Here is a 27,761-nt window from a genome sequence, read left to right as displayed (position 1 = left end):
TCTCCACAATCCCTACAATTACCAAAGACAGTGAGATGGAGAAGATATCATCAAATGTACACCTGAGTGGAACACCGCATTCCATGCATGATTTCATTATAGCTGCAACAAATGAGAACAAGATGTCGAGCTATTTGAATCCTACCTTGAGGGCTGAAAAATGCAGCTCAATACACTCATTGAGAAGCTCCATCACTTTCTCTGGGCCCTTGTTCTTCTTCCTAGCCAGAACTGAACTCAAGTAAGCCAATTCCTGGAACAAGAAAGTGTGTTCAGTTTAAATGCAAAAATGTGAACTTTTTATCAGAGCTTATTGGCTTTATTTGTGAAATATCTGAAGTGACAGTGGTTGTAATTATATACAAGAAGACAAAGTCATCAATATCCCCCTGCAGTGGCAAATTACTCTTCATGCATACATATGTCTACAAGTTATGACTATGTCAAATGTTTTGGCGTGTATATAGCACAGTGGAAGGAGAGTATTGAAAGGTTTTGAAGTTCTGAAGTTCTGCTCCAAAAAGGAGCACTACCACCAAATTCAGTCAAAGTCAAACTTGTTGCCAAGGTAACACAAAAAGTATTTTATTCAGAAATTCAAAAACTACCAAAAGGCACCAGTTCAATACCAGGCCTATCTATGTGCCAAGATTGGGGAAGAAATAGTGAACGGTTTTAAAGACGAATGTGCACGGACAGACCGATGGACAGACGGAGTCCATTACCCCACCCCACTCACAAAACGCGTTGATGGGGATAATAACTCTAGGAAAACTAACGAGAACCAGTTTTAGGAAAAGCAGATTTCAACTGTATGAATACTGACAGGCTTTATGAATCCAGTCATTTGTGTTTACATGTATATAGATAAAGTAATGATATTGGTGTCTGGTATTTTATGTCAGATATTCCTGAAATATAGTGAACAAGCTTCACAGGAATTATGATTTGACAGAACTGACTTTTGTGAAGATGGTCTTGTAAATGTGTTGTATGTACTGGGTATGTAAATATGTGTGAGTGGCAACATTAAGCCAATAGAAATTAGGGTAACACGCATGACATTGTATTTATACAAGAGGCTTTTGGTCAGAGTGCACAGAAGGTGGGGTGTGTGGCAACTGTAGGTGGAATAGAAAGGGTAGTGTGGCACTGTAGGTGGAGTAAGCAAGGTGGGGTAGTGAATAGCAAGGGTAGTGCGGCAACTGTAGGTGGCAAGTGTGGCAACTGTGGTGGGGTAGTGTGGTGGAATAGCAAGGTAGTGTACCTCTTAGGTGTGGCAACTGTAGGGGGGTGGTAGCAACTGTAGGGCAGTGTGGCAACCGTAGGTGGGTAGGGGGTAGTGTGGCAACTGTAGTGGTAACACGCATGGGTGCAAATTTATGCAAAGAGGCAACTGTGGTTGTTGGTGGGCAACTGTAGGTGGAATAGCAAAGTGGGATGGTAGGTGGTAAAGCGGGGGTTGGCAACAAGAGTAGTGGGGTGGCAACTGTAGGGTGGGGTAGTGTGGTAAGTGTGGCAATGGTAGGTGGTGGCAACTGTAGGTGGCAACTGTAGGTGGAATAGCAAGGGTAGTGTGGCAACTGTAGGTGGGGTAGTGTGGCAAACTGTAGGTAGTGGGTAGTGTGGCAACTGAAGGTGGAATAGCAAGGGTAGTGTGGCAACTGTAGGTGGGGTAGTGTAAGTGTCGGGCAAAGTGTGGCAACTGTAGGTGGGGTAGTGTGGCAACTGTAGGTGGAATAGCAAGGGTAGTGTGGCAACTGTAGGTGCAAATAAAGTAGGTAGTGTGGCAACTGTAGGTGAGGTAGTGGGCAGTGTGGCAACTGTAGGTGGAATAGCAGGGCAAGAGTGTGGCAACTGTAGGTGGGGTAGTGTGGCAACTGTAGGTGGAATTGGGGTAGTGTGGCAACTGTAGGTGGAATAGCAAGGGTAGTTGGCAACTGTAGGTGGGTAGCGCAACTGTAGGTGGGGTAGTGTGGCAAATGTAAGTGGTCCAGTTACACTGCACTGGATCCAGCTGTTTTGGGGGCGTACTGCATATACATATATTATGAATGACAGTAATTGGTAAGCGAATGAGAAATGCAGGTCATGTGCACGCAATATGCTTTGCGTTAGTATGAACAGATGATAGGGTAGGGTGACAATGGAACAATTCTTACCTCCTTTATAATTTGCAATTTATAATTGTGTTTTTATTAAGTTTGCTTGTCACAATGTTAGTAAATACATACTGGTGATCGTCCTATCGTCTGTTGAATCTCATTGAGGAACTCCAGCTGTTGGGAGGCTTCCTCCACCTGGTTCTCTATCAGCTGACACCGGATAATGCCTGCAGGTACAGATATACATTGTTTACCTGTACTTGATACTTGCTATCTGGAAATCATAACTGCATATTCTCAAAAGTTCTTTAAAGTTGGTCTGTGAACTATTAAAGCAATATCACGGCAAGGGACACCAGAAATGGGCTTCACATATCTGGGGAATCAAACCTGTGTTTTCTGCATGACAAGCGAATGCTTTAACCATTTGGCTAACCCACAGCCCTACAAGTTCCAGGAAGCTGACATACCTGTGAGAGCAGCAACACTCGTCTCATCCAGCTTCATGGCGTTCCTGTAACACTTCATGGCTTCCTTCACCTTGCCCTGCAGCAGCAACTGATACCCTAGTTCGTTGACATACTCTGAGTTGTTACCCTCCATGCTCACGGCCCTCTCGGTCAGAGTATAGCACTGCTGTAGAACCAGGGCATTTCGTCCACTCTGAAACAGGCAGGGAACCAGTCGGATGTCACTTGGGTTCAGCTATATCACAGCATGGCAGAAATAATTATGGGGTTTACTTATTTATCCTTCAGTTAAACCTGAGAGTATTTTTGGCTGTGGTCAAGATCAACACTGAAGCTGCAGCACTTGTCGTGTCACCACAGGCAAGGGACTGTTCGGAATATGAATCTGTTCATCAAGCAGTGAATACATGGTAGGATGAGGTCATAATACCACATATATATGAACATGGTCTGAACCAGAGATTGAGAGTGTGAACAGCAATAACAGCATCATGACACACATTTAGACAGGTTCAGATTAGATCTTCCCAAGTTTAAAAGTCAATGTCACACAGATAACCACTGATATTTGAACAAAATTTGGATCTATTCATATTGCATCAAGAGGGATGCACAATAATATTTATAGAACTAAATTTTTACATAAAGTTCCTGTTATAAATGTAACTTTTACATCTTAAAGTACAGAACACTGGGCACATTCTCTACTTTTCAGGACCATCTAGTGTGGCAATCTTCTAGGCCATGTTACAGTATAGGTAGGTTCAAATCTAGTCATTGTAACGCCCATACTTTAACATTATTCATGATACTCATATTAAGATCGATTTGTTCAAAGGCGCCCAGGTCTTGGGTATACCTACCAGTCTGGCAAACACCTGGGCCATGTTACAGTACAGGTAGGCATTGCGGGGTTCAAATCTGTCCATGTTGGTGATCAAGTCACCTATCACACTGGCTGCCTAAAACACAGAAACAAGTGGAGAGGATTACATACATGCACAAGGATGAGTCAAGGTACGCCAGGTGAAGCCTTGTCTTAAAGAAAAGTCTCAAATTTATCAGGGGTAAAAACAACATGTCCTGGACATATGGCATATTCAGAAGACAATGAGATTGATATGAGTATGTCTGTTCAAAACAATTTTTGTAATAACAAGCAATGTCATAACAAGGGACGAAATAGGTCTGCAAACACATTCAAGCACATCTAAAAAAGCACATGAAAAGCACATCTTTTGAATTAAGTACTGAGAGATTACATGTACCATTACCATGATTACAACACCTAATAATAATGATAATAATGTCTGCTTTTATTGCGCGGAAACTCCATGCACTGCATGCTCAAAGCACTAACAGGTATCAGGGAAAAGTGAGTTTTGAGTTTGTGCTTGAAAGGTTCACATGAAGAAATAGTTCTGAGTTCTGTGGGGAGAGAGTTCCAAAGATGTGCTGCTGCAAAGTGAAATGATCTGTAACCAAAAGTTTTCAGTTTGTATGAGTGCACTTAAAGCTGAAGCTGGGTTCTGGACTGCAACGATATTGCAGGGGTGTACTTAAGCAGTATGCGTAATGTGAAAGTCAGAACCTGGTCCAGTAAAATGTCCTCCACATGGTCAACATATAACATGTTCAGTATAAATTACATACCAGGACATGATTATTGATTAATCATGAAAAGACATACCCCGGTACTACCCATACTGTAATAAACACTGAAAATCATCCCTGATTTGCTTCTTATATTCACTGACACATTTCAGTTCCATGTGATACAGCATATATATTTACCTCTGCTGCGTTTCCATCACGACACAGCCACTGAAGCCCAGTGAACCGCATGGCTTCTATACAGTGCATGTCCACCCCCAGGGCTCTGTGCAGGGGAAGATGGTAAACACAGAGCCATTAACACACAGTGATACAGGTAAAGTGATAAACACTGAGTGATAAACACAAGTTGATAAGGAGACAAAACTATCAACCAACAGTAATAAACAAGAGAGAAGGATTAACACACAATGATGAATATGATAAACAAACAATGACAGGAATGATAAACAGACAATGATAAATACACAATTGAAGAAAAAGATCAACCCAAAATACTAAATGGGACATAATCTTAAAAACAGATGGTGCTAGGATGATGTGAATCTAACATTTAGAACACCCAAATTAACCGGATTTAGAAATACTTTCTTCAAGCTTATGATTTTGCAATAATAGTGACATTAAATAGTCAACCAAGATTTACATACAGTGAGTGAGTTTAGTTTTATGCCACACTCAGCAATATTCCAGCTATATGGCGGCAGTCTGTAATAATCGAGTCTGGACCAGACAATCTAGGAATCAACAGCATGAACATTGATCTACGCAATTGGGATATGATGACATGTGTCAACCCAGTCAGCGAGCCCGATTCCGTTACTCGCCTCTTACGACAAACATGGGTTACTGAGATCAATTCTAACCCGGACCTTCACGGGTACAAACAGAGTATGAAAACAACACTGACATGTCAAAAAATGTGTAATGAGTGAGTGAGTGAATATGGTTTTACGCTGTTTTTAGCAATATTCCAGCAACATCACGACAGGGGACACCAGAAATGGGCTTTACACATTGTACCTATGTGGGGAATCGAACCCAGGCCTTTGGCATGACGAGCAAACACTTTAACCACCACTGCCCCCAGAGAAGAATAAACGATTGCCTGATAGATTTATAAAACAAATTTTCAACACCAACTTTTCTCAACTGCCATACATCTGCCTGTACAAGACGTCCCCTATCCCACTCACCTCTGCGCTGTCTCGATAGTCTGGTCCCAGTCCTGGAGAGCTAGCTGCAGCTTCATCTTCTCAATGAGAGCAGGGAGGAAACCAGAGAAGCCCACCACCACCTGGTTGACCACTTCCAGGGCGCCGCTGAAGTTGCGGCGAAGCTCCAAGAACCTGGACTTGCCAAATAAGGCATCAATATCTCTGTTGCCATGTTTCCTGTTGCCCAAAACAAAACAGTCAGATTCCAAGCACCGTGTTTGAAATGATTTCAGACAGACATATTTCAACTTTTTACACTTGAAACAGTCTTAAGCAATAGGTTTTAGATGTTGTCCATCAGTCTGTGCTGAAGACTTTTAAGACTACCAGCCGAAACTTGGTTCTAAGAATCATTTTCAGTAGAATTGAGCATAATTAATTATAGCTGACTGAAGTGTGGCAAACTGTGGGTGGGGTAGTGTGGCAACTGTAGGTGGAATAGCAAAGGGTAAATGTGGCAACTGTAGGTGGAATAGCAAAGCGGTAATGTGGCAACTGTAGGATGGAATAGCAAGGTAGTCGTAGTGCAACTGTAGGATGGGTAGTGTGGCAACTGTAGGTGGAATAGCAAGGGGTAGTGTGGCAACTGTAGGTGGAATAGAAAGGGTAGTGTGGCAACTGTAGGTTGGGCAGTGTGGCAACCTGTAGGTGGAATAGCAAGGGTAATGTGGGCAACTGTAGGTGGAATAGCAAGGGTAGTGTGGCAACTGTAGGTGGGGTAGTGTGGCAACTGTAGGTGGAATAGCAAGGGTAGTGTGGCAACTGTAGGTGGGGTAGTGTGGCAACTGTAGGTGGGGTAGTGTGGCAACTGTAGGTGGAATAGCAAGGGTAGTCCGGCAACTGTAGGTGGGGTAGTGTGGCAACTGTAGGTGGTGTAGCAGGGCAACTGTAGGTGGGGTAGTGTGGCAAATGTAAGTGGTCCAGTTACACTGCACTGGATCCAGCTGTTTTGGGGGCGTACTGCATATACATATATTATGAATGACAGTAACTGGTAGCGATTGAGAAATGAAGAAGGTCATGTGCACATAAAATGCTGCGTTACGGCTATGAACAGATGATAGGGTAGGAGTGACAAAAGAACAATTCTTACATCCTTTATAATTTGTAATTTATAATTGTTTTTATTAAGGTTTGCTTGTCATAACGTTACTTAATACATACTGGTGATCGTCCTATCGCCTGTTGAATCTCATTGAGGAACTCCAGCTGTTGGGAGGCTTCCCTCCACCTGGTTCTCTATCAGCTGACACCGGATAATACCTGCAGGTACAGATATACATTGTTTACCTGTACTTGATACTTGCTATCTGGAAATCATAACTGCATATTCTCAAAGTTCTTTAAAGTTGGTCTCGGTGAACTATTAAAGCAATATCACGGCAGGGGACACCAGAAATGGGCTTCACATATCTGGGGAATCAAACCCGTGTTTTTGGCATGACGAGCGAATGCTTTAACCATTTGGCTAACCCTGCTCTACAAGTTCCTGAAGCTGACATACCTGTGAGAGCAGCAACACTCGCCCTCATCCAGCTTCATGGCGTTCCTGTAACACTTCATGGCTTCCTTCACCTTGCCCTGCAGCAGCAACTGATACCCTAGCTCGTTCACATACTCCGAAGTTGTTACCCTCCATACTCACAGCCCGCTCAGTCAGAGTATAGCACTGCTGTAGAACCAGGGCATTTGGTCCCACTCTGAAACAGGCAGGGAACCAGTCTGATGTCACTTAGGGTTCAGCTATATCACAGCATGGCAGAAATAATTATGGGGTTTACTTATTTATCCTTCAGTTAAACCTGAGAGTATTTTTGGCTGTGGTCAAGACCAACACTGTAGCTGCAGCACTTGTACGTGTCACCAGAGGCAAGTGACTGTTCAGAATATGAATCCTGTTCATCAAGTAGTGAATACACGGTAGGATGAGGTCATAATACCACCTATATATGAACATGGTCTGAACCAGAGATTGAGAGTGTGAGCAGCAATAACAGCATCATGACACACATTTAGACAGGTTCAGTTAGATCTTCCCAAGTTTGAATGTCAATGTCACACAGATGACCACTGAAGTTTGAACAAAATTTGGATCTATTCATATTGCATCAAGATGGATGCACAATAATATTTATAGAACTAAATTTTTATATAAAGTTCCTGTTATAAATGTAACTTTTACATCTTAAAGTACAGAACACTGGGCACATTCTCTACTTTTCAGGACCACCTAGTGTTGCAATCTTCTAGGCCATGTTACAGTATAGGTAGGTTCAAATTTAGTCATTGTAACGCCCATACATTAACATTATTCATGATACTCATATAATATAGATCGATTTGTTAAAGGCACCCAGGTCTTGGGTGTACCTACCAGTCTGGCAAAGACCTGGGCCATGTTACAGTACAGGTAGGCATTGCGGGGTTCAAATCTGTCCATGTTGGTGATCAAGTCACCTATCACACTGGCTGCCTAAAACACAAAACAAGTGGAGAGGATTACATACATGCACAAGGATGAGTCAAGGTACGCCAGGTGAAGCCTTGTCTTAAAGAAAAGTCTCAAACAATATCAGGGGTAGAAACAACATGACCGGGGCATATGGCATATTCAGAAGACAATGAGATTGATATGAGTATATCTGTTCAAAACAATTTTTTGTAATAACAAGCAATGTCATAACAAGGGACGAAATAGGTCTGCAAACACATTCAAGCACATCTAGAAAAGCACATGAAAAGCACATCTTTTGAATTAAGTACTGAGAGATTACATGTACCATTACCATGATTACAACATCTAATAATAATGATAATAATGTCTGCTTTTATTGCGCGGAAACTCCATGCACTGCATGCTCAAAGCACTAACAGGTATCAGGGAAAGGTGGGTTTTGAGTTTGTGCTTGAAAGGTTCACATGAAGAAATAGTTCTGAGTTCTGTGGGGAGAGAGTTCCAAAGATGTGCTGCTGCAAAGTGAAATGATCTGTAACCAAAAGTTTTCAGTTTATATGAGTGCACTGAAACCTGAAGCTGGGTTCTGGACTGCAACAATATTGCAGGGGTGGACTTAAGCAGTATGCTTAATGTGAAAGTCAGAACCTGGTCCAGTAAAATGTCCTCCACATGGTCAACATATAACATGTTCAGTATAAAGTACATACCAGTACACAGAGCAAAGTATTGATTAATCATGAAAAGACATAACCAGGTACTACCCATACTGTACTAAACACTGAAAATCATCCCTGATTTGCTTCTTATATTTCAGTTCCATGTGACACAGCATACATATTTACCTCTGCTGCGTTTCCATCACGACACAGCCACTGAAGCCCAGTGAACCGCATGGCTTCTATACAGTGCATGTCCACCCCCAGGGCTCTGTGCAGGGGAAGATGGTAAACACAGAGCCATTAACACACAGTGATACAGGTAAAGTGATAAACACTGAGTGATAAACACAAGTTGATAAGGAGACAAAACTATCAACCAACAGTAATAAACAAGAGAGAAGGATTAACACAGAATGATGAATATGATAAACAAACAATGACAGGAATGATAAACAGACAATGATAAATACACAATTGAGAGAAAAGATCAACCCAAAATACTAAATGGGACATAATCTTAAAAACAGATGGTGCTAGGATGATGTGAATCTAACATTTAGAACACCCAAATTAACCGGATTTAGAAATACTTTCTTCAAGCTTATGATTTTGCAATAATAGTGACATTAAATAGTCAACCAAGATTTACATACAGTGAGTGAGTTTAGTTTTATGCCACACTCAGCAATATTCCAGCTATATGGCGGCAGTCTGTAATAATCGAGTCTGGACCAGACAATCAAGGAATCAACAGCATGAACATTGATCTACGCAATTGGGATATGATGATATGTGTCAACCCAGTCAGCGAGCCCGATTCCGTTACTCGCCTCTTACGACAAGCATGGGTTACTGAGATCAATTCTAACCCGGACCTTCACGGGTACAAACAGAGTATGAAAACAACACTGACATGTCAAAAAATGTGTAATGAGTGAGTGAGTGAATATGGTTTTACGCTGTTTTAGCAATATTCCAGCAACATCAAGACAGGGGACACCAGAAAAGGGCTTCACACATTGTACCTATGTGGGGAATCAAACCCAGGCCTTTGGCATGGCGAGCAAACACTTTAACCACCACGCCCCAGAGAGCGAATAAGCGATTGCCTGATAGATTTATAAAACAAATTTTCAACACCAACTTTTCTCAACTGCCATACATCTGCCTGTACAAGACGTCTCCTATCCCACTCACCTCTGCGCTGTCTCGATAGTCTGGTCCCAGTCCTGGAGAGCTAGCTGCAGCTTCATCTTCTCAATAAGTGCAGGAAGGAAACCAGAGAAGCCCACCACCACCTGGTTGACCACTTCCAGGGCGCCGCTGAAGTTGCGGCGAAGCTCCAAGAACCTGGACTTGCCAAATAAGGCATCAATATCTCTGTTGCCATGTTTCCTGTTGCCCAAAACAAAACAGTCAGATTCCAAGCACCGTGTTTGATATGATTTCAGACAGACATATTTCAACTTTTGACACTTGAAAACCAGTCTTGAGCAATAGGTTTTAGATGTTGTCCATCAGTCTGTGCTGAAGACTTTTAAGACTACCAGCCGAAACTTGGTTCTAAGAATCATTTTCAGTAGAATTGAACATAATTAATTATAGCTGACTGACACTGAAAATTACATAGGCTTTCTATTAGTGCCTAAATTTGCAGACTGGCCATGTCTGTTTTAACAAATGTGATCTAAACACAAAGATGATCATAACACCCAAATATTTAAACACTGACTTACAACATTCACACAGCTAAGATAGCCTTATGGACAACAAGGACAAGGACAAGGACAAGGCATTAAAGTACTTCAAGGCAGTATCAATACTAACTCCATTGCATCTTCAAAGTATCTAATAGCCTTCTTCAGGTCTCGGCCACCAGACATCTCAATCCAGCCCCTGAGTACCAGGCCCTGTTAATTTAAAAGCAATTGAGAATGTTGAGCATCTTAAAAAGAACAAGTGTTTGCCACTGATATGGCAATGTCCCCTGCTGCTAAAGAATGGAATATCCATATTTACTACTTTTTATTTTTTTGTCACATACAAGATGCCTGAAATGACTGGTGTCTGCATAATCACCCACTGTAGGCTGTCGACATAACTGAAAATATTGGGTGCAATGTTTTATGAGATATCGCGTTTAAATAAGTTTGAAAAGTGGTCAAAGTGTCATAGTGACCTTGAAGATAAGGTCAAAGTGTAATCCCACAATGTAGGCTGTCACCAAATTTGAAGATATTGGATACAACAGTTCATGAGATATCACATTAACAACAGTTTGAAAAGTGGTCAAAGTGTCATGGTGACCTTGAAGATAAGGTCAAGGTCACCCAAATCGACTGGTGTCTGGGTAATCCCCCAATGAAGGATGTCACCAAATTTGAAGACATTGGGTACAACAGTTCATGAGATATCACATTAACAACAGTTTGAAAAGTGGTCAAAGTGTCGTGGTGACCTTGAAGATAAGGTCAAGGTCACCCAAATCGACTGGTGTCTGGGTAATCCCCCAATGAAGGATGTCACCAAATTTGAAGACATTGGGTACAACAGTTTATGAGATATCGCGATAACAAGAATCGGGACGTATGTAAGGACGTCGCTGAATACATAGTCCCCTACCGCGTTGCGGCAGGGGACAAAAAGGGAGGGAACTTGTCAGAACTTAGATCATGATAGTTTCATGGTAACTGATTATCTTTGTACATGCATGAGATAACAAACTAAGTTACTGCTACAGATCTAGAGCTGAACACCAGTCTAGGTCTAGATAAATCCCCAACAACAAAACTAGACCATACCTCTCTGGCAGAAGGGTCCATCTTCAACATCCGATCAACGTACTCCCTGGCCTTGTCAAACTTGCCAGTGTGAAACAGGAACAATCCTGCATAGTACAAGCCCTGAAGTAATAAAGAATTTCAGCATTAGTTACTAACTTGAGTATCAGAGGGTGAGTGGGGGACGTTTAGTTTGATCCTTTCGTTCAGCAATATTCTATCTAATATCAAAACTGCATGTGAATAATGGATCCCGGACCAGGTGTACCAATGCTGACAGAATACCAATGGTCCATACTACTACACACAATCAGCCAGGTCCGACATTGTGGGCATCCAATACTCATGTCAGTCGTAGTGGTGGTCCGATTAATTGAATAATCGAAGATTGGTCGTAGTGACTAAACGACCAAGCAATCGATCATAATTTCTCATAATCGAACACAACCAATTTTGGAACACTTGTTTTCATTAACAATATTTTTCACATGGTTGGTTTTGTCTGTTACATTTTGTAAGCACTACAAGCTCGTTTCAAGTCATGATTGAAATTTATGTTCCTAACATACTAGTCAGCCTTTAAAGATGTGAAATTTTCCAAAAAGCCCCCAAAGAACTACATGGTTTTTTTCCTTATTTTTATGTGCATTAACAAATCTCATAAATGACGCTAACCAATTATTTTCGATGATTGATCGGTTGTAATGAACCAATCATCAATTATGAGATTTTAACCAATTCCCAACACTAGTCAGTCGGCTCCTACAGCAAGCTCCATTTGCTGGAGATCATATTCTGACAATGAATCCTATGTACACAGAATACCTGAAAAGTAACTGATTTCACCATATCAAATGTACTTTCCCTAAAACTAACCATTTCTCCTGACTGCTTTCTCTCTTCTTTAAGTTTGGCATCCAATTCTTGTATTGATTCCCGATCTGAAAGCAAAATGATACACATTTACACCATGAGTCCTTTAATGTATACAAGAACTATTACACATTTCTATTTTCCCGTTGTCAATCTATGTCATCACTGTTGTAACCAGGTGATAAAATCTGGTTACATCTACAATGAAATATATAAAATTATGAAGTCACATTCAGATATTGAGTGGAATTAACTGTAACTCAAATGTAGATAATAAGTACTAGTACATGTGAGGGAGTGAGTTTAGTTAAAGGTCACATGCAACCAAAAAATCAAACATAATTAAAACACAATTATCACTTATTCATGGCATATAATATACATTGCTGGTTATGAAAAAACATATAAACAAAATTATAAGCGTACAATCGCAAATCAAAACTGCAATATGTGTACTTCGGTTTACTTCCCAAGAAACGAAGCAGCCGGGATACCGAACCCAGTCAGAGCGGGTGGGTGTGCACTCAAGTGTAACGGCTGGTTCATTTGCAGATGCCCTCACGGCTGATTGTGTGTATATATAGAGATGTTGGGTTTTGTAAATACATGCTCATTTTTTGTGTATAACATTTTACAATCAACAGACATCATAACATGTCATGTGTTCAAGTATCACACCTGACTGTCTGTGTAATTACATAATGTGACAGAGACCGAACTCGGGCCATAAATCAATGCATTTTGTTTATGGTGTATAGCCTGATTGGTGTTAAGTTCAAATTGCATGTGGTCAGTGATAGCAGCTGTGTATTGAATATTGTCATTAGCAGACAGGCAGGCAGACACACAGGTGTCAATAAAACAAGACATTGAGTTTAGTCTGTGACAACGACATATCTATATCACAGTTGGAAATTCTCTCAACGCTAAATAATGACATTGCTTTTAAGTATCGAACTGAGAAAGTGACTCGGTGAAATAGACAAATGAAATTATATAAACAGTTAATTTACTGTCATAACATATAAAAAAGCTCGCGCCTGTGAGATATCAACAAAACATTAGAAAAATAGCTCACACCAAAGCCTTCACCGAGTATTCACCTGACAACCGCTTCCAAGCTGCGCGAACCTACTTCACTGCGCACGTGCTATAAGCGCAGCCCAGCTGTTGAAACCCGTTTTCCCCAGAAAAGTCGGGGGAAAATTAGTGAAACGTTTGAACTCCGATTTCGCGCATTTTTTTTCATCGCGTTATTTTTCAACTTTATAAGTTGAATTTGCATTTTTGACGCTTTGTTTCGGTAAGTCCATACCGAAAAGGTATCAGAATCTGCAAAGTTGTGTTTTACGTTGCATGTGACCTTTAATGACTAGTTAATGAGAAGGTTTTCAGGACAAACAAAAATCAAATTAGGGTTTGAAAAGTCACTGTACTCTTGAAAACTACTTCCAGTATGTTTGAGGAGTATCTGTAAAATCCTTCAGAAGCTCAAAGTGAAACTGTATGTTCTTTAGGGTCATCTCCTGGTAGTAGAGTCCAAATAATGAACCAGGTTATACTATTTCTTGTTATTACTTTAACTCAACAAAGTACAAACACATTAACAATGATTAACATGACCTACCAACTGTCTGACTCCGTTTGTGAGCAAACATCAACGCCATAGTTGAACAAAGGTTCACATCTCTTTTATCTTTCAACATGTCGAGTTCTCTCATCCCTTCCCCTGTCTGATCTGGAACAAGAAAACATGGATGATATTGCAAGTAACATTGCAGACTGTACAATGTGCATTCAACACATTACCTAACACTAACTCCTCACTATGATTAACTTTGTGCTGCTTGTTGTTTAACACCATTTTAGCAATATTCAAGCTACATGATTGCGACCGATTGACAATCCAGTCAATCAAGTGATTGCAGGGCTCCAGGTAACTTTTGGAGGTGTGAGTGTACTTACACATCATATTGCAAGTGGATGTGTACTGAGAATTTTGAAGGAGTACTGACATATTTTTGTGTGAGCGAGTTGGTGATGTGGTTTGTCTGGACGATTCATCGATCACTATTTCCAACCATGTATTTGGATTTGAAGACGCGTGACAAAATAACTGAGCGACCGTGTGATGCGCGAAATGTCAGGTCCGACTGGCTATAAATAGGAACAGTGTAGTTTTTAGCCAATCGAAAAATAGTGACGCATATCGTTGCATGGCAACGCAAGGGATTCCTACTGTCGGGGTTTCCTCATGTTTCAAATCGTGTTTCGCAAAAGAAACTTGACAAGTATTTATCCAAAATAGATTTCCATTTGCACGATACGCACGGAAATTAAATGTTAGACGTACAAAGGTATTTATGTGCATACACGATACGCTTGAAATCTTATATTATGTCGTACTTAATTGATTTTGAGGCGTACATTATGCCTGTATGCCCCTTATCTGTAGCCCTGGATTGATATCATCAGCATTAGTCCATGAATTGGGACATGACATGCATCAACCAAGTCAGCAAACCTGGTCACAATATCTCATTAGTCGCCTCTTAAATGAGAAGCAAAAGGTGCAAGCATCTGCATTCTTACCAGGAATCATCAAGAATGTTTTGCAACCTATAAATAACAACCATTATATATACTTCTGGGCCCCGTTCCTTAAAGCGATCGTAGCGCTACGACAGTGTAACTTCCATACTTTAACATAGACTTATGACTGTCGTAGTGCACGCTTTGAGAGCGGGCCCAGGTCTAAGACATATCATGTCAAGTTCAGTGGATCTAAAAGACTATATCTATACATGATTGAACTTCATATACAAAATATAGCACAGAAATTTCATAATCTGTACAGCACAGACATGTCAGGCTGTACACTACAACTGCAGAGCATGACAAACAAAGTACAAGTGACACTCTTAACAAAGTGGACAGTCAGAAAAGAGTTGACATCAATATTTTTTAGCTACGAATGAAAATCTAGCGTGCAAATATGAGCAGACATGGTAGAAGACTCATATAAAGCATGCATGATTTTTAATGAATTTTGTCCCAAAGTGCATGAATGCCTTGGAGATGACTCTTTCAAAATATGTTTATTAATATATTTGAGAAATATATGTTGACAAATAAATAAGAGCAGATCTTTTCTCCTGTTGTAATAAATATACCATATGAACATGAAGGCATCTCTGCGGAGAGTTAGTGAATTTGGTCAAATACTATTTTGATCAGTATTGAGGTGTATATCATGCCATATCAGTGGACATAAGACTATATCATGCCATATCAGTGGACATAAGACTATATCATGGTATATCAGTGGACATATAAGACTATATCATGCCATTAGTCTATATCAGTGGACATAAGACTATATCATGCCATATCAGTGGACATAAGACTATATCATGCCACATCAGTGGACATAAGACTATATCATGCCATATCAGTGGACATAAGACTATATCATGCCATATCAGTGGACATAAGACTATATCATGCCATATCAGTGGACATTAAAACTATATCATGCCATATCACTGGACATAAGACTATATCATGCCATATTATAGACTCTTGTAAGACTATATCATGCCATATCATGGACATAAGACATGGACATAAGATCATATCAGTGGACATAAGACTATATCATGCCACATCAGTGGACATAAGACTATATCATGCCATATCAGTGGACATAAGACTATATCATGCCATATCAGTGGACATAAGACTATATCATGCCATATCAGTGGACATAAGACTATATCATGCCATATCAGTGGACATAAGACTATATCATGCCATATCAGTGGACATAAGACTATATCATGCCATATCAGTGGACATAAGACTATATCATGCCATATCAGTGGACATAAGACTATATCATGCCATATCAGTGGACATAAGACTCAATCATAGCTTTCAGTGTGCACAAGGGACACAACTCTTCAAAACAAGATATCTCATCTGAGATGACAAGGCAACCTGTGCCTTCTGACTGTTTAGTAGAAAGAAACTGAAATAGCAAATACTTTATGTACAATTTGCTGCGAAGATGTCATCACATTTTAACTGAATTTAACAAGTTTAGAAAACATACTTTACCTTGCAGAATCTTTGCAAATGCTGCAAAGAATTTGAGAACAGGATCATTCCCATATTTCTGCAAGCCTTCTGTGGCTGTGCTTTCAACATGGTTGTAGTATTTCTCTCTCAAATAATAATTTATTTTTGCCTGAAAAGGAACAATGCTGACCATCAGAAAAATAATGAAGGGATATACCAATAATGAAGTTCTTTATGCTGACATACTATGACTATATTCATATTTATAACAGAGCCATAAAAACATATTGAAAAGCAAAACTTTCAAACATGTTATCATCATTTATCATGTATATAGACAGAAAGAACTGCGATAACCACTGGCCTGTTAGTCCAAGGTATGTGAAAATCTAGAAGGACCAGATGTTTTGTCCAGAATTAAGATTTTATTCAAACCATACTTGTCAGAAATTAGCCTTAGACCAGTTGGATATGACAAACGATGTCAACCTGGCAATTCCCCAGAAGCATTAGGTTTCTGTGATTAATTAAACAAAACCAGTACAGTTATTTTCAGCTGAGAACTCCATGACATTCTTTGAAAAATCTCAAAATCATGTGGCAATTAGACACCTATCTGTTTTACGACAGTCAACGGTTGTAAAACAGGTGATAGCGTACCTAAGTTTAGTGTTTACATGCGTCGTTACAACAAAACAGATTGTAAAAACTACATTTTAGTTTAGCCAAAATGCCTGCGAAAAGGATGACTGGATATTTCTTCAAGCCTTCGTTTACTCTACTGTCATTATCAATTTACACTTGTCTAGAAACTAAAACATAAAATATGAAAAAACCGTAATTTAACGGTACAACGAAGTAACATGCATGTGCATATAAGTTATCTCCTTTTCGGTCCACATGCAATATTACGTTACATTTTCATCTCACTCCATGAATGTATGTACTTACAATTGTTACGGGATCAGCGTCTGCCATTTTGTTCCGAATGTAATGTTTGATATTATGCAAAAACCTCAAAGTGTATAATTGCAATCACATTTGTTTACTCCACCGCCGGAGTATTTCCATTTACGCATGCGTGAAATATTGCCTTTCCGATTCCGGGTTATTCTAAAGCGCACCAAAATCAACAATGCTTTGTAAATGTATTCCTGGCAATAACTTGTGAATATGCTTCAGTACAATAGTAAGAAATTAGGAGTTATGGAGAATAAGATAAATCATTTCATTGCGCAAAAACTGCTTGGAGGCAATTAATCGTTTTCCGCCGTTCCTCCTAATTTGCATATGACCTGACACCATGACAATAATGACAACAAAAAGGTCATTTCCGGCGGCGTGCTCTGTCACTATGTACAGGCCAAAGTAAGAAGCTAAATGGTGGGGTGTCATCTAAAACAAGTAACAGCCTGTTGGAATTAGATACGTTTTAAGTTTCATCTGAAATGTCACAAGCTCGATACTATGAGCCGAATGCGGGACCACTGAAACTCGAACATGACCGTAAGTGACATTTACAAATGTGACATATATAACCAAATTTTGTTTTTATAGTTCAGTAAAAGTTTTAGTAGATCCAGGCATTGGTTAAACGCAGTGATAAAGGAAAACTTTTCTTTGGTATCTACTGTTCATTGTTTTTATCTGTGGAAGAATATTTCATTTTATAATTTATGCACAGCTAGTGCATTTATGTACAAATAATGGTATACATACCTTCTATTTATGTAAAGTTTCTACAATATCACTTGAAGTTGTCAGTCCATTTAGATATGAATGTCTCATATGGATTTTAAATCTTTAATGTTTGATGACTGTGTTCGGTTGTAGAAGTTTGGTCACTTGATGGAGTTTAATTACAGCATAAAACAAAACTCTCTTTTTTTTTATTGAGTTTGAGACACATTTCTTGAGGTTTCAGTGGTTTAGGAATTATCATTTGCTTGGCACTTTTGAATTGTTTGATCTGGGATTAAACTTAAAACATATGTGATGTTGCATTGGTATTACAGCCTCTTATTTTAGGGTGAAATATTGATAAATTATATATTAAAGATCAAACTAGATTCTAGATTCATGTATTGCGAATACTATCCTTAATATATATTCAAAAAGTTTTATGTTGTCTATTTTACATTTTAATCTTCTGATCTTATCTTCAGAGAGCATATATGGATTTATGCACAAAGTCTTCATCGATACACATGCACAGTAACTCAACATAATTGTGAATTGAAAGTAGAGGCATTTGAAAATATTAAAGTTATGAGACATTTGCAAACATTCAATTTATTTTTTGTGTAGTTTTGAGTACTTTTCAAAAATTTGTTGAACTACCTATAGAAACAGAACTGAATACATGTACTAGAAACCATTTTGTTAGTAATGAAGAAATATACATCATTATGTTGCCCTGTATTCGTATGTATATCATTCAAATAAACAAATGATACCTACAAACCAGTCTCAAGGGAGATGTCAGTTTTAACCGCAGCATATTAAATAGGCTTTATGTACTTCATATATATATATGATAGAAAATTGTTAACGAGTTGCTGAAACAGATAAATAATACTACAGCAAAACAGAAAAGATCAAAGAAAAACATGTATCTAATGAGACTATATTGTGTGGGTGGAGGTTGAATTAGGGTTCGTTTCACACTGTAAATATAATGTTACACTTGACGAACCTACAGGTCCCTCAGGAATATCAGTTAGCTGTATGGTTTGGCCTACAAAACTAGCTTCATTGATCACATATAAATTATTGACAGCCTGGCAGGTATCAGTGCTTCTGGTTCCACATATCTTGGTGTGGGGCAAGTTTTTGGCTACAGCAGGAAGCTATTAAATGATCAATATCACTGCAAAGAGAAATTTTGGTTTATTTATACTTGTGATTATTTTTGTCAGAAAATTAATACTTGGAATTAATGCTGAGGTGGAACACTGTGGATGAAATCACGATTAACTCTTTGGTTTTCTGATTGTATTGATCTTGTTACAATGAATTATTGGTTAATTTGAGGATGAAGTCATTAAGCAGCCTTGTGCTTATTGTATCCAAACTCTGTATGTACATTAGAAAATGCCATTTACATTTCCTATTAAATACCGCGAAAGGGGTTGCAGTCAGCACTGGTACTACAGATGTGTACCCCAATCTAGCCAAAATCAGAATGCAGAAATGTACCTGGTGTACATATCTGTAGTACCCGTGACGATGACTCCTTCAGCTTAAATATCATGTAAGTCCCTCCATCAGTGATGATGCAAGAGCTTCATACATCAACCACTTATCATTCAATTGATTTCTAAAGATATATCAAACCAATAACATTGATTATTTTTATACAGGTGTATTAGAATAGATCAGACTCAACTTAATGAAGCTGAAGTGAATTTTGCATGAAATTCTGATATTTTTTACTTTAACTCTTATATTTGTTATCTCCCACTCAGACAGTGATGAAAGCAGCTAGTATAAATCAATATTCATTCATACTCACTCATCGATCATGTTTAGTAATTAGTGTCAAGTAGTACATATGTTACAGATGCTACATCGAGTAATCATTACTTAACATTACTATTTTTTATACCATATTTCTTTAAATTTTAAACACTGGGAACTTAATTAAATGTTGTTATTTCAATTAAACACCAGGTATTCGATTAAGGGCCCGGTTGTGTTTATACCCTGCAATCTTTCCAATTTTCACCTTTATCATTAAACACTGATTCTTAAAGAGAATAAGGAAGAATGCCTTGGTGTTTAATCATGGAAATTTGATAGTTATATAAAATGTATTCAAGATGACGCCTTGAGGTATCATATTCTTCATCATCGAATGCTGAGATCGTACATCATCACTAGCATTGTCAATATTTCCCAGGCTTTTCATCCCAATTCACCCCTCCATCACTTGTTAACACGTACTTCCAATATGCAGTGTCGTAGCGACTTGTGTCTATTGTAAGTGAATTCATTAAATGTGAATAAATCATAGATTTCAAATAAGCCCTGCTCTGTGCATGAATTATGCGTGAACCCTACCTTACCCTAATATAAGAGCAATGTGTGGAGTACATGGTAGCAATGTTGTGAGTAGGTTGCACTTATACTGCAACTTTTATGTGTAATCTGAACACTGACATTGGTCAGAATAGTCACACTGGAATCAGGGTATTGCTTGACTTGATTACAAGTGTCTGTGCTGTAAAGGGCCGTTGTATTGATTTGAGATATAGAAACAAGATGTATAAACGCCCATACAGTATTCACAGTATACAGTATTTAATCCATTGAAGGGTAATAAAAAAAACTTACTATACAAGATCTAAAATTTGTCTAAATCAGAATGTCAAGTGAACGATTCATAATTATTATTAGTTAGTTATGAAAGAAATTTTGATAAAAGTTTGATTTCATTCATTAAGATTTGTAGTAGGGCTGCGCAATGCAATATAAACCAGTTTACCGGTATTTACCGGTTCAGACATGAAAACGATACGTATTGCGATACGCTGATCGAAAACCGGTATTTTGACTTGCATAATCAGAAAACTGAATGCGTCGGAACGCTTCAGAAATCTTCGGATATTTACTTGTTTCATTTGTTCAATAATCAAGCATTGTGATTTTGTTGTGTTCACGCTTTATAAATCAAGCATTAACTCGATGATAAGTAGTTTTTTGTTTAAAATACTTCTTGCAATATATTGCAATACATATCACAATATCACAATATATGCTTTGAAATTCATCGCAATACCCACCCCTAATTAGTAGATAGTTATGAAAGAAATATTAATGATCCTTTGATTTATTTCATATTCACAACCAGTCTTTAATATAAGATTAGTGTTCTCAAGATGGTTATCAATATATGATTTTCACTCTATAGCATTCACAGAATCAGTTCTTTTGTCTTTTATTGACACATAAGCTACACAATCTTATTATCCTGTCAACTATCATTTGACATCTGAAGGGCTTGCTACAATAATGAAGAAACAAAGAACATTGATTCGAGAATATTGTGATCTTAGTCCCTATACATTCAAATAGAATTATCTTGTAAGAAAGAAAATCCATGAAAGATTCAGATTATCAACTGTACGTCACGATTTGATAGCCATTGACTGGTACACAGACGATATCACTTATTGTATGTCTATAAATTCAATAACTAGTTTTAACATGTGCTCAGCCTTTGTCAGGTAGCTCTTATAGTAAGTTCAATTGTACTTGCTGACATTCAGGCACTTTTGGAATGGGATGAAAATAAATCCGTAGCTGGTAACTGGCGATAAGACTCTTTTAGGCATACAGGTTTATTGTCGAGAGAATATATAGCCTTCTTTATACCACTTTCCATGTTGGCATAACATTTTGAGTATAGAAGTAGGAATAAATATTGTAATGTCACTAATGAAATTGTAAGTGGTGGACAATGTGGAATCATGCTGAGGAGTTCACGCCTTTGGTTCTAAATGAAATTTTCTGGCATTAAATTCTCAAACCCACCTGCCAACTTGAAAGCATATATATTTTTTAGATACAGGTGTACTTGAAGTTTTACAGAACACTTTCTGTTTGTTTTCAGTTAGTGGAGGCATAAATGTAAATTCATACTGGAATCCAATGACTTCATCAAATGGATGGCATCATGTGTTTCCATGACAACCAGATTGTCTGGTTAGCCGAATGCATATAAACATGAACTCAATTTAAAGTAAAATATTCTTACTGTCAGTGTTAGGCTTTGAAATATTGTATGTGAGTTGTGTGACACACTAACGAAAAGGCTGTCCCACCTTAGGGTCTTTTTGATGTGAAATATTGAGAGAAATGCGCCAATGTTAGTTGATATAAATTTTCAAAGAAATATTAATGATCCTTTGATTTATTTCATATTCACAACCAGTCTTTAATATAAGATTAGTGTTCTCAAGATGGTTATCAATATATGATTTTCACTCTATAGCATTCACAGAATCAGTTCTTTGTCTTTTTATTGACACATAAGCTACACAATCTTATTATCCTGTCAACTATCAATAACATTGTCAGATTTCACTGTAGTTTAATAGTACCTCACCAATGCTTTTGACATCTGAAGGGCTTGCTACAATACGTAAAGAAACAAAGAACATTGATTCGAGAATATTGTGATCTTAGTCCCTATACATTCAAATAGAATTATCTTGTAAGAAAGAAAATCCATGAAAGATTCAGATTATCAACTGTACGTCACGATTTGATAGCCATTGACTGGTACACAGACGATATCACTTATTGTATGTCTATAAATTCAATAACTAGTTTTAACATGTGCTCAGCCTTTGTCAGGTAGCTCTTATAGTAAGTTCAATTGTACTTGCTGACATTCAGGCACTTTTGGAATGGGATGAAAATAAATCCGTAGCTGGTAACTGGCGATAAGACTCTTTTAGGCATACAGGTTTATTGTCGAGAGAATATATAGCCTTCTTTATACCACTTTCCATGTTGGTATAACATTTTGAGTATAGAAGTAGGAATAAATATTGTAATGTCACTAATGAAATTGTAAGTGGTGGACAATGTGGAATCATGCTGAGGAGTTCACGCCTTTGGTTCTAAATGAAATTTTCTGGCATTAAATTCTCAAACCCACCTGCCAACTTGAAAGCATATATATTTTTTTAGATACAGGTGTACTTGAAGTTTTACAGAACACTTTCTGTTTGTTTTCAGTTAGTGGAGGCATAAATGTAAATTCATACTGGAATCCAATGACTTCATCAAATGGATGGCATCATGTGTTTCCATGACAACCAGATTGTCTGGTTAGCCGAATGCATATAAACATGAACTCAATTTAAAGTAAAATATTCTTACTGTCAGTGTTAGGCTTTTGAAATATTGTATGTGAGTTGTGTGACACACTAACGAAAAAGGCTGTCCCACCTTAGGGTCTTTTGATGTGAAATATTGAGAGAAATGCGTCAATGTTAGTTGATATAAATTTTCAAAGAGAGATTAAGAGTTTTTCCACCTATATAGTATATGGACGGTCGTTAATATATTATATATCAAAGTCATGAGGGTGAGATTCTATTGAAAATGCTTCCAACTTTTCCAGTTTGTATAAAAATGAATCACAGCCTCATGTCCTTTTATGTCAGATATATCAAGAAGAGATGTTAAAGGGGCGGTGGGGTAGCCTAGTGGTTAAAGTGTTGGCTCGTCACGTCGAAGACCCGGGTTCGAATCCCCACATGGGTACAATGTGTGAAGCCCATTTGTGGTGTCCCCCGCCGTGATGTTGCTGGAATATTGCTAAAAGCGGCTTAAAGCCAAACTCAGTCAGTCAGTCAGAGATGTTAAAAGTCTTCAAAACGTTTAGTGGAGTCATGTGTGTAAAAAGAGCAACTTTGTTGCTTCACTGGTGGCGAGTTTAGTGATGTCATTTGATTGTGACATCATGTTGCCCTATGAGCTAACAATGGTGTTCAAAGTATTGTGATGCAGTTTCATGACAAGATAATAATTTCTCAGGTGATGTCACATACGCCATATCACCTATGGATGTCAAATATGGATGATAAACCGTGATATCCACCTTCAATGAGTTTAGTGATGCCATCTGATGGTGACATTTTGGTAACCAGTGACATCATAGTAGTCTACAAATAATTGTTATGGTATTTCATTCTAGCAGTATATCCTAGGACATCTGAATTAATTTATTGTAAAAATAAAATCTGACATTTTCTGAAATTGGCACATGTAATGAAAACAATTCATGACACCATACTAAAAATCATGTTTTGTCAATTTCTCATTGCTTAAAAAAAGTATTTATTTATCAAGAAATGTATTCTTTTGTTTTGAAATGTTCTAATAGATTCCTGTGCTTTAATTCCATTTTAATGTCACTATAAATAAATAAGACACAACCTACCACAATTCAGGACGTCAATATAGAGTTGTACTGCATTAAGCATTCAAGAGTATATAGTTTTGGCATCAAAATATGTTAATGACAATACCATGATCACGAAACATATTATTTTATAATATTTAGTAATTTTATGCCTTAAAGTTATTGATGGTGGCTGCTAGCCCAAATTGTTTATGCGTTTTTTGAAAAGTTATTTGAAAATGAACAAAGATTCATACTAATTTGGTATGACAGATTGCTCATATCAAGTTGGAAAGAATTTAAATCTTACATGAAATAATGGAAGCATTCAATAAACCAGCTCATTTTATGAAACTCAGTGTTTTCAATTTCTCTTAAGAAACTGAGAAGCATTATGGTGATTCTTTTCATTGCATACAAAAGAGCTTACCATTGTGACAGAGTAGTCAGTTGTGATTGTCATGTTATTGAACATCTTGTTTTTTAAGGTATTTTTAACCTATTGCTCTCTTTGGCTCAAGTTTGTTTGAGACTATGGAGATTAAGATGGTCCCAAAATGAAAGCACATTTTGAAAGGAGGCTTTGAAGTTAAACTTTTATCTCTTCATCGCCTTTACAGGTATTGAGCAATTCTTGCTATGATTACTGCCTAGTTAAAGATCTTTATGACTCAACATAATAAGATGTGAACAGATTTTTTTAGTTTTCTTTTTCAAAATTCAATACCTTTGTAAAACCTAATTTTCTGTGCTGAGTAACGTGATACTATTAGGACCAAACATTATTTACCCACAATACCACAGTCAGGGCAAGCATTCGATAAGCCAGATGATCAATCCTGTGATATTTTGACTTCTACTGCTGTCAATCGACTTTGCGGCCTTTCTGTGGTGGCCATTTGGGCAGTATTATCGTCCAGCTATACCCTCGCTGAATGGAATGTGGCTTTGACTGGGCTTAGATAGCTAGTAACAAAGTGATAGATTACAGCCCACTGCTGTCTGCATACGTGATAAATCTCAGTATGAATCAGGCTGTATGCTTTGAATTTGCTGGGTGACACTGTGTCTGATATACTATACACTTGGCTAAAAAAACAAAAGATATGCACCTTTCCTTATAAGTACATTTCCAGGTATAAGTTGAGTGATAGACAAACAATTAGTCTCTGAATATATATTATTTTGATAGAAACAAATCATTCTTTTTATTTTGAAAAAGGAGCCAGTGATTGGTGCCTGGCTCTGAGAGTGTGGGTTCGAATCTCGGATGGTATAGCAGATCTATACAACAATATTGATTTCCCATATATCTGACTCACATAATTTTGTAATGTATTTATGATGTACAATGATATCCTAAGTAAAACAATGGTATGACAGATTAGATACACTTGTGTGAAAATATCAGATTCCCTAACCTCTTGGAGTAGTATGCCACAACAAACACATGTAAGTATCACCTACTAGTGTCCCCTCTTCTGGAGATAAATGCCAGTGCCAGGCACTTGAAATCCTGTGGTAATTTGTCAAAAGGGTTACTCAATAGGTCAGGCTGTTTGTTGACATTATTGTTAGGTTGTCTGTTGCTCAGAGGAAGTGATACCTGTATTGTGTGGAAATATATTGAGTTTGTCTTGATAATGTTTCATTAAAATATCAATTTTTTCTTAACATGGGGACAATGTGTGAAGCAACGTGTGATATGGCTGGAATATTGCTAAAAGCAGCATAAAACTCAACTCTACCACTCCGCTCACTCACTCACTCACTCACTCCACTCCACTCACTCACTCACTCACTCACTCACTCACTCACTCACTCAGAAAATGATCTTTCTCCAAGGTGGGATACAACCTGTAGATCTGGATTAGAATTGGTCTTCAGCAACCCATGCTTGTCGAAAGAGGTGGAATCGGGATCATGTGGTCAGTCTCACTGACTTGTCATTGTGTCCCAATTTGTGTAGATTGATGCTCATACTGTTGATCACTGGATTGTTTGGTCCAGACTCGATTATTTACAGACCACCGCCATATAGCTGGAATATTGCTGAGTGCGGCATTAAACAACAACCAAGCCAGGTTGGATACATAGTATTTTATCTAGATCAGGTCAACTAATCAGATCAACATTTTGACATGGAGACGAGATAAGTGAAACTAGTCAGGGCCAAATGGTACAGTATTAGGTTCAGGTCAAGTCTGTTTTGAATATCTTGACCTTTCCATTGTGATTCTTGGTTAGAATAGCTCCCCAGCAACTAAGCATGTCTCAAGTGGCGACAGACTGAATCACATAGTCTGACTGGGAGACTTGGTGTATTGTATGTCATAGTACCCCAACAGGAGGGATCATTGCTTAGTAAATACATAATACCTATCAAAGATCATATCACTGATATAAAATGATAGTCTGAATGTTGAGCACATAACTCAAAACGAAATGTGTGAGATTTAAGAAAAAAAAAACGAATATGACCATGTGTAGTATGAAAGTTTAATGTTATACTCTTTAAAAGCAGTAAAGCACAATTGAGGAACAACTTATCTTGAGTTGTAACACTTGAAAATTGTGTTGGTCTAACCTGTGCAGTAAATAAAATCTCGGAGCAGGAGATCTCCCATGGACTCTATAGCTCTCTACAGAGCACACCCAGATTGAAGGATCTCTGTCAATCAATATAGTAGATGACTGTTGAGACAACATATTCTACCCAGGTTGAGAGAGTCTTTTGCCTTTCTGTCAACCAGTCTGTTATATATTTTAATTTTAAGTAACTGTACACCTGGACTCTTAAAGGTCTCCAAGTACCTCTCGGCCAATGCACAGTTGGGGTAGTTAGTTCATGCAGGAGCAATCTCGCTAACAGGTGATTGTGGCAGGTGGAGTCTTGCAAATAATGTTCATGAACCAGACCTGGTATACCTTTACAACCCCACAAGTTGGTTGTTGTGGCAGTTATTTGACGAGCTACCTGGGTAATCATTTTTCACCATGTCTCAGCTTTGAAAGCCATATGAGTTCATGAGTCTGTTAACTGGTACTATAGTATGCCAGAATTGATCAAATGACTCAAGTATTCTGAATAGATTAACAGTTATTAGGAGTTAGTCAAATGTATTTATTTAATTAATTATTGAATTTGATAAAGTCTAAATGTAACAAGTGACATTTGGATGAGGTATGTTAAATATCAGCATTAGACTACATTGACATACATCACTATTTATTACAGCGCTACCAGGTCAGAAATAATGGGTTTTTTTACAAAATATTTTAACAGCTGACTTGACATGCCACAAGACTGTCCTATTTGTGAGTGAGTGGGTTCAGCAATATTCCAGCTATATGGCAGCTGTCCCATTAGAATAGTGAAACAACAGTACATGTATATTGGGGCTGCAACGAATACACTATGTGGCGAATATGATACGTATCATGAATATTGGGTAACGAATAAGAATAATTATTCACAAATACAATATTGTATTTGAGTGATTGATGTACAATATGGAACGCCCATGTTGACAGTTTTGATTTGTCACAGCAATAACCAGTCATCTCATGACATTCAAATTTGATAT

The 27,761-nt window shown here is 38.0% G+C and overlaps 2 protein-coding genes across 2 annotated transcripts in view; one reads left to right on the top strand and one right to left on the bottom strand.

Moving 5' to 3' along the window:
- LOC124259570 (tetratricopeptide repeat protein 21B-like) overlaps nucleotides 1-17,332 on the bottom strand; it is a 49,284-nt gene extending 31,952 nt beyond the window's left edge. The window contains exons 1-12 of the mRNA XM_046693723.1: nucleotides 17,208-17,332; nucleotides 16,296-16,425; nucleotides 13,804-13,914; nucleotides 12,180-12,244; nucleotides 11,325-11,426; nucleotides 10,351-10,433; nucleotides 9,721-9,918; nucleotides 8,707-8,791; nucleotides 7,781-7,879; nucleotides 2,576-2,768; nucleotides 2,235-2,332; nucleotides 146-253 (exon numbers count right to left, since the gene is read on the bottom strand). Of these exons, the coding sequence (XP_046549679.1) occupies nucleotides 146-253; nucleotides 2,235-2,332; nucleotides 2,576-2,768; nucleotides 7,781-7,879; nucleotides 8,707-8,791; nucleotides 9,721-9,918; nucleotides 10,351-10,433; nucleotides 11,325-11,426; nucleotides 12,180-12,244; nucleotides 13,804-13,914; nucleotides 16,296-16,425; nucleotides 17,208-17,234 (1,299 nt within the window). The 5' untranslated portion in view covers nucleotides 17,235-17,332. The remainder of the gene's footprint in view (nucleotides 1-145; nucleotides 254-2,234; nucleotides 2,333-2,575; nucleotides 2,769-7,780; nucleotides 7,880-8,706; nucleotides 8,792-9,720; nucleotides 9,919-10,350; nucleotides 10,434-11,324; nucleotides 11,427-12,179; nucleotides 12,245-13,803; nucleotides 13,915-16,295; nucleotides 16,426-17,207) is intronic.
- A 271-nt stretch (nucleotides 17,333-17,603) lies between these two features.
- Nucleotides 17,604-27,761, top strand: part of LOC124259587 — a 52,264-nt gene continuing 42,106 nt past the window's right edge. The window contains exon 1 of the mRNA XM_046693742.1: nucleotides 17,604-17,762. Coding sequence (XP_046549698.1) covers nucleotides 17,705-17,762 — 58 coding nt within the window. The 5' untranslated portion in view covers nucleotides 17,604-17,704. The remainder of the gene's footprint in view (nucleotides 17,763-27,761) is intronic.

Source organism: Haliotis rubra, unplaced genomic scaffold, assembly GCF_003918875.1.
Source record: "Haliotis rubra isolate DU_JTF1 unplaced genomic scaffold, ASM391887v1 Scf73, whole genome shotgun sequence".
NCBI classification, from domain to species: Eukaryota; Metazoa; Mollusca; class Gastropoda; order Lepetellida; family Haliotidae; genus Haliotis; species Haliotis rubra.
This window is presented reverse-complemented; position numbering and strand designations above follow the sequence as displayed.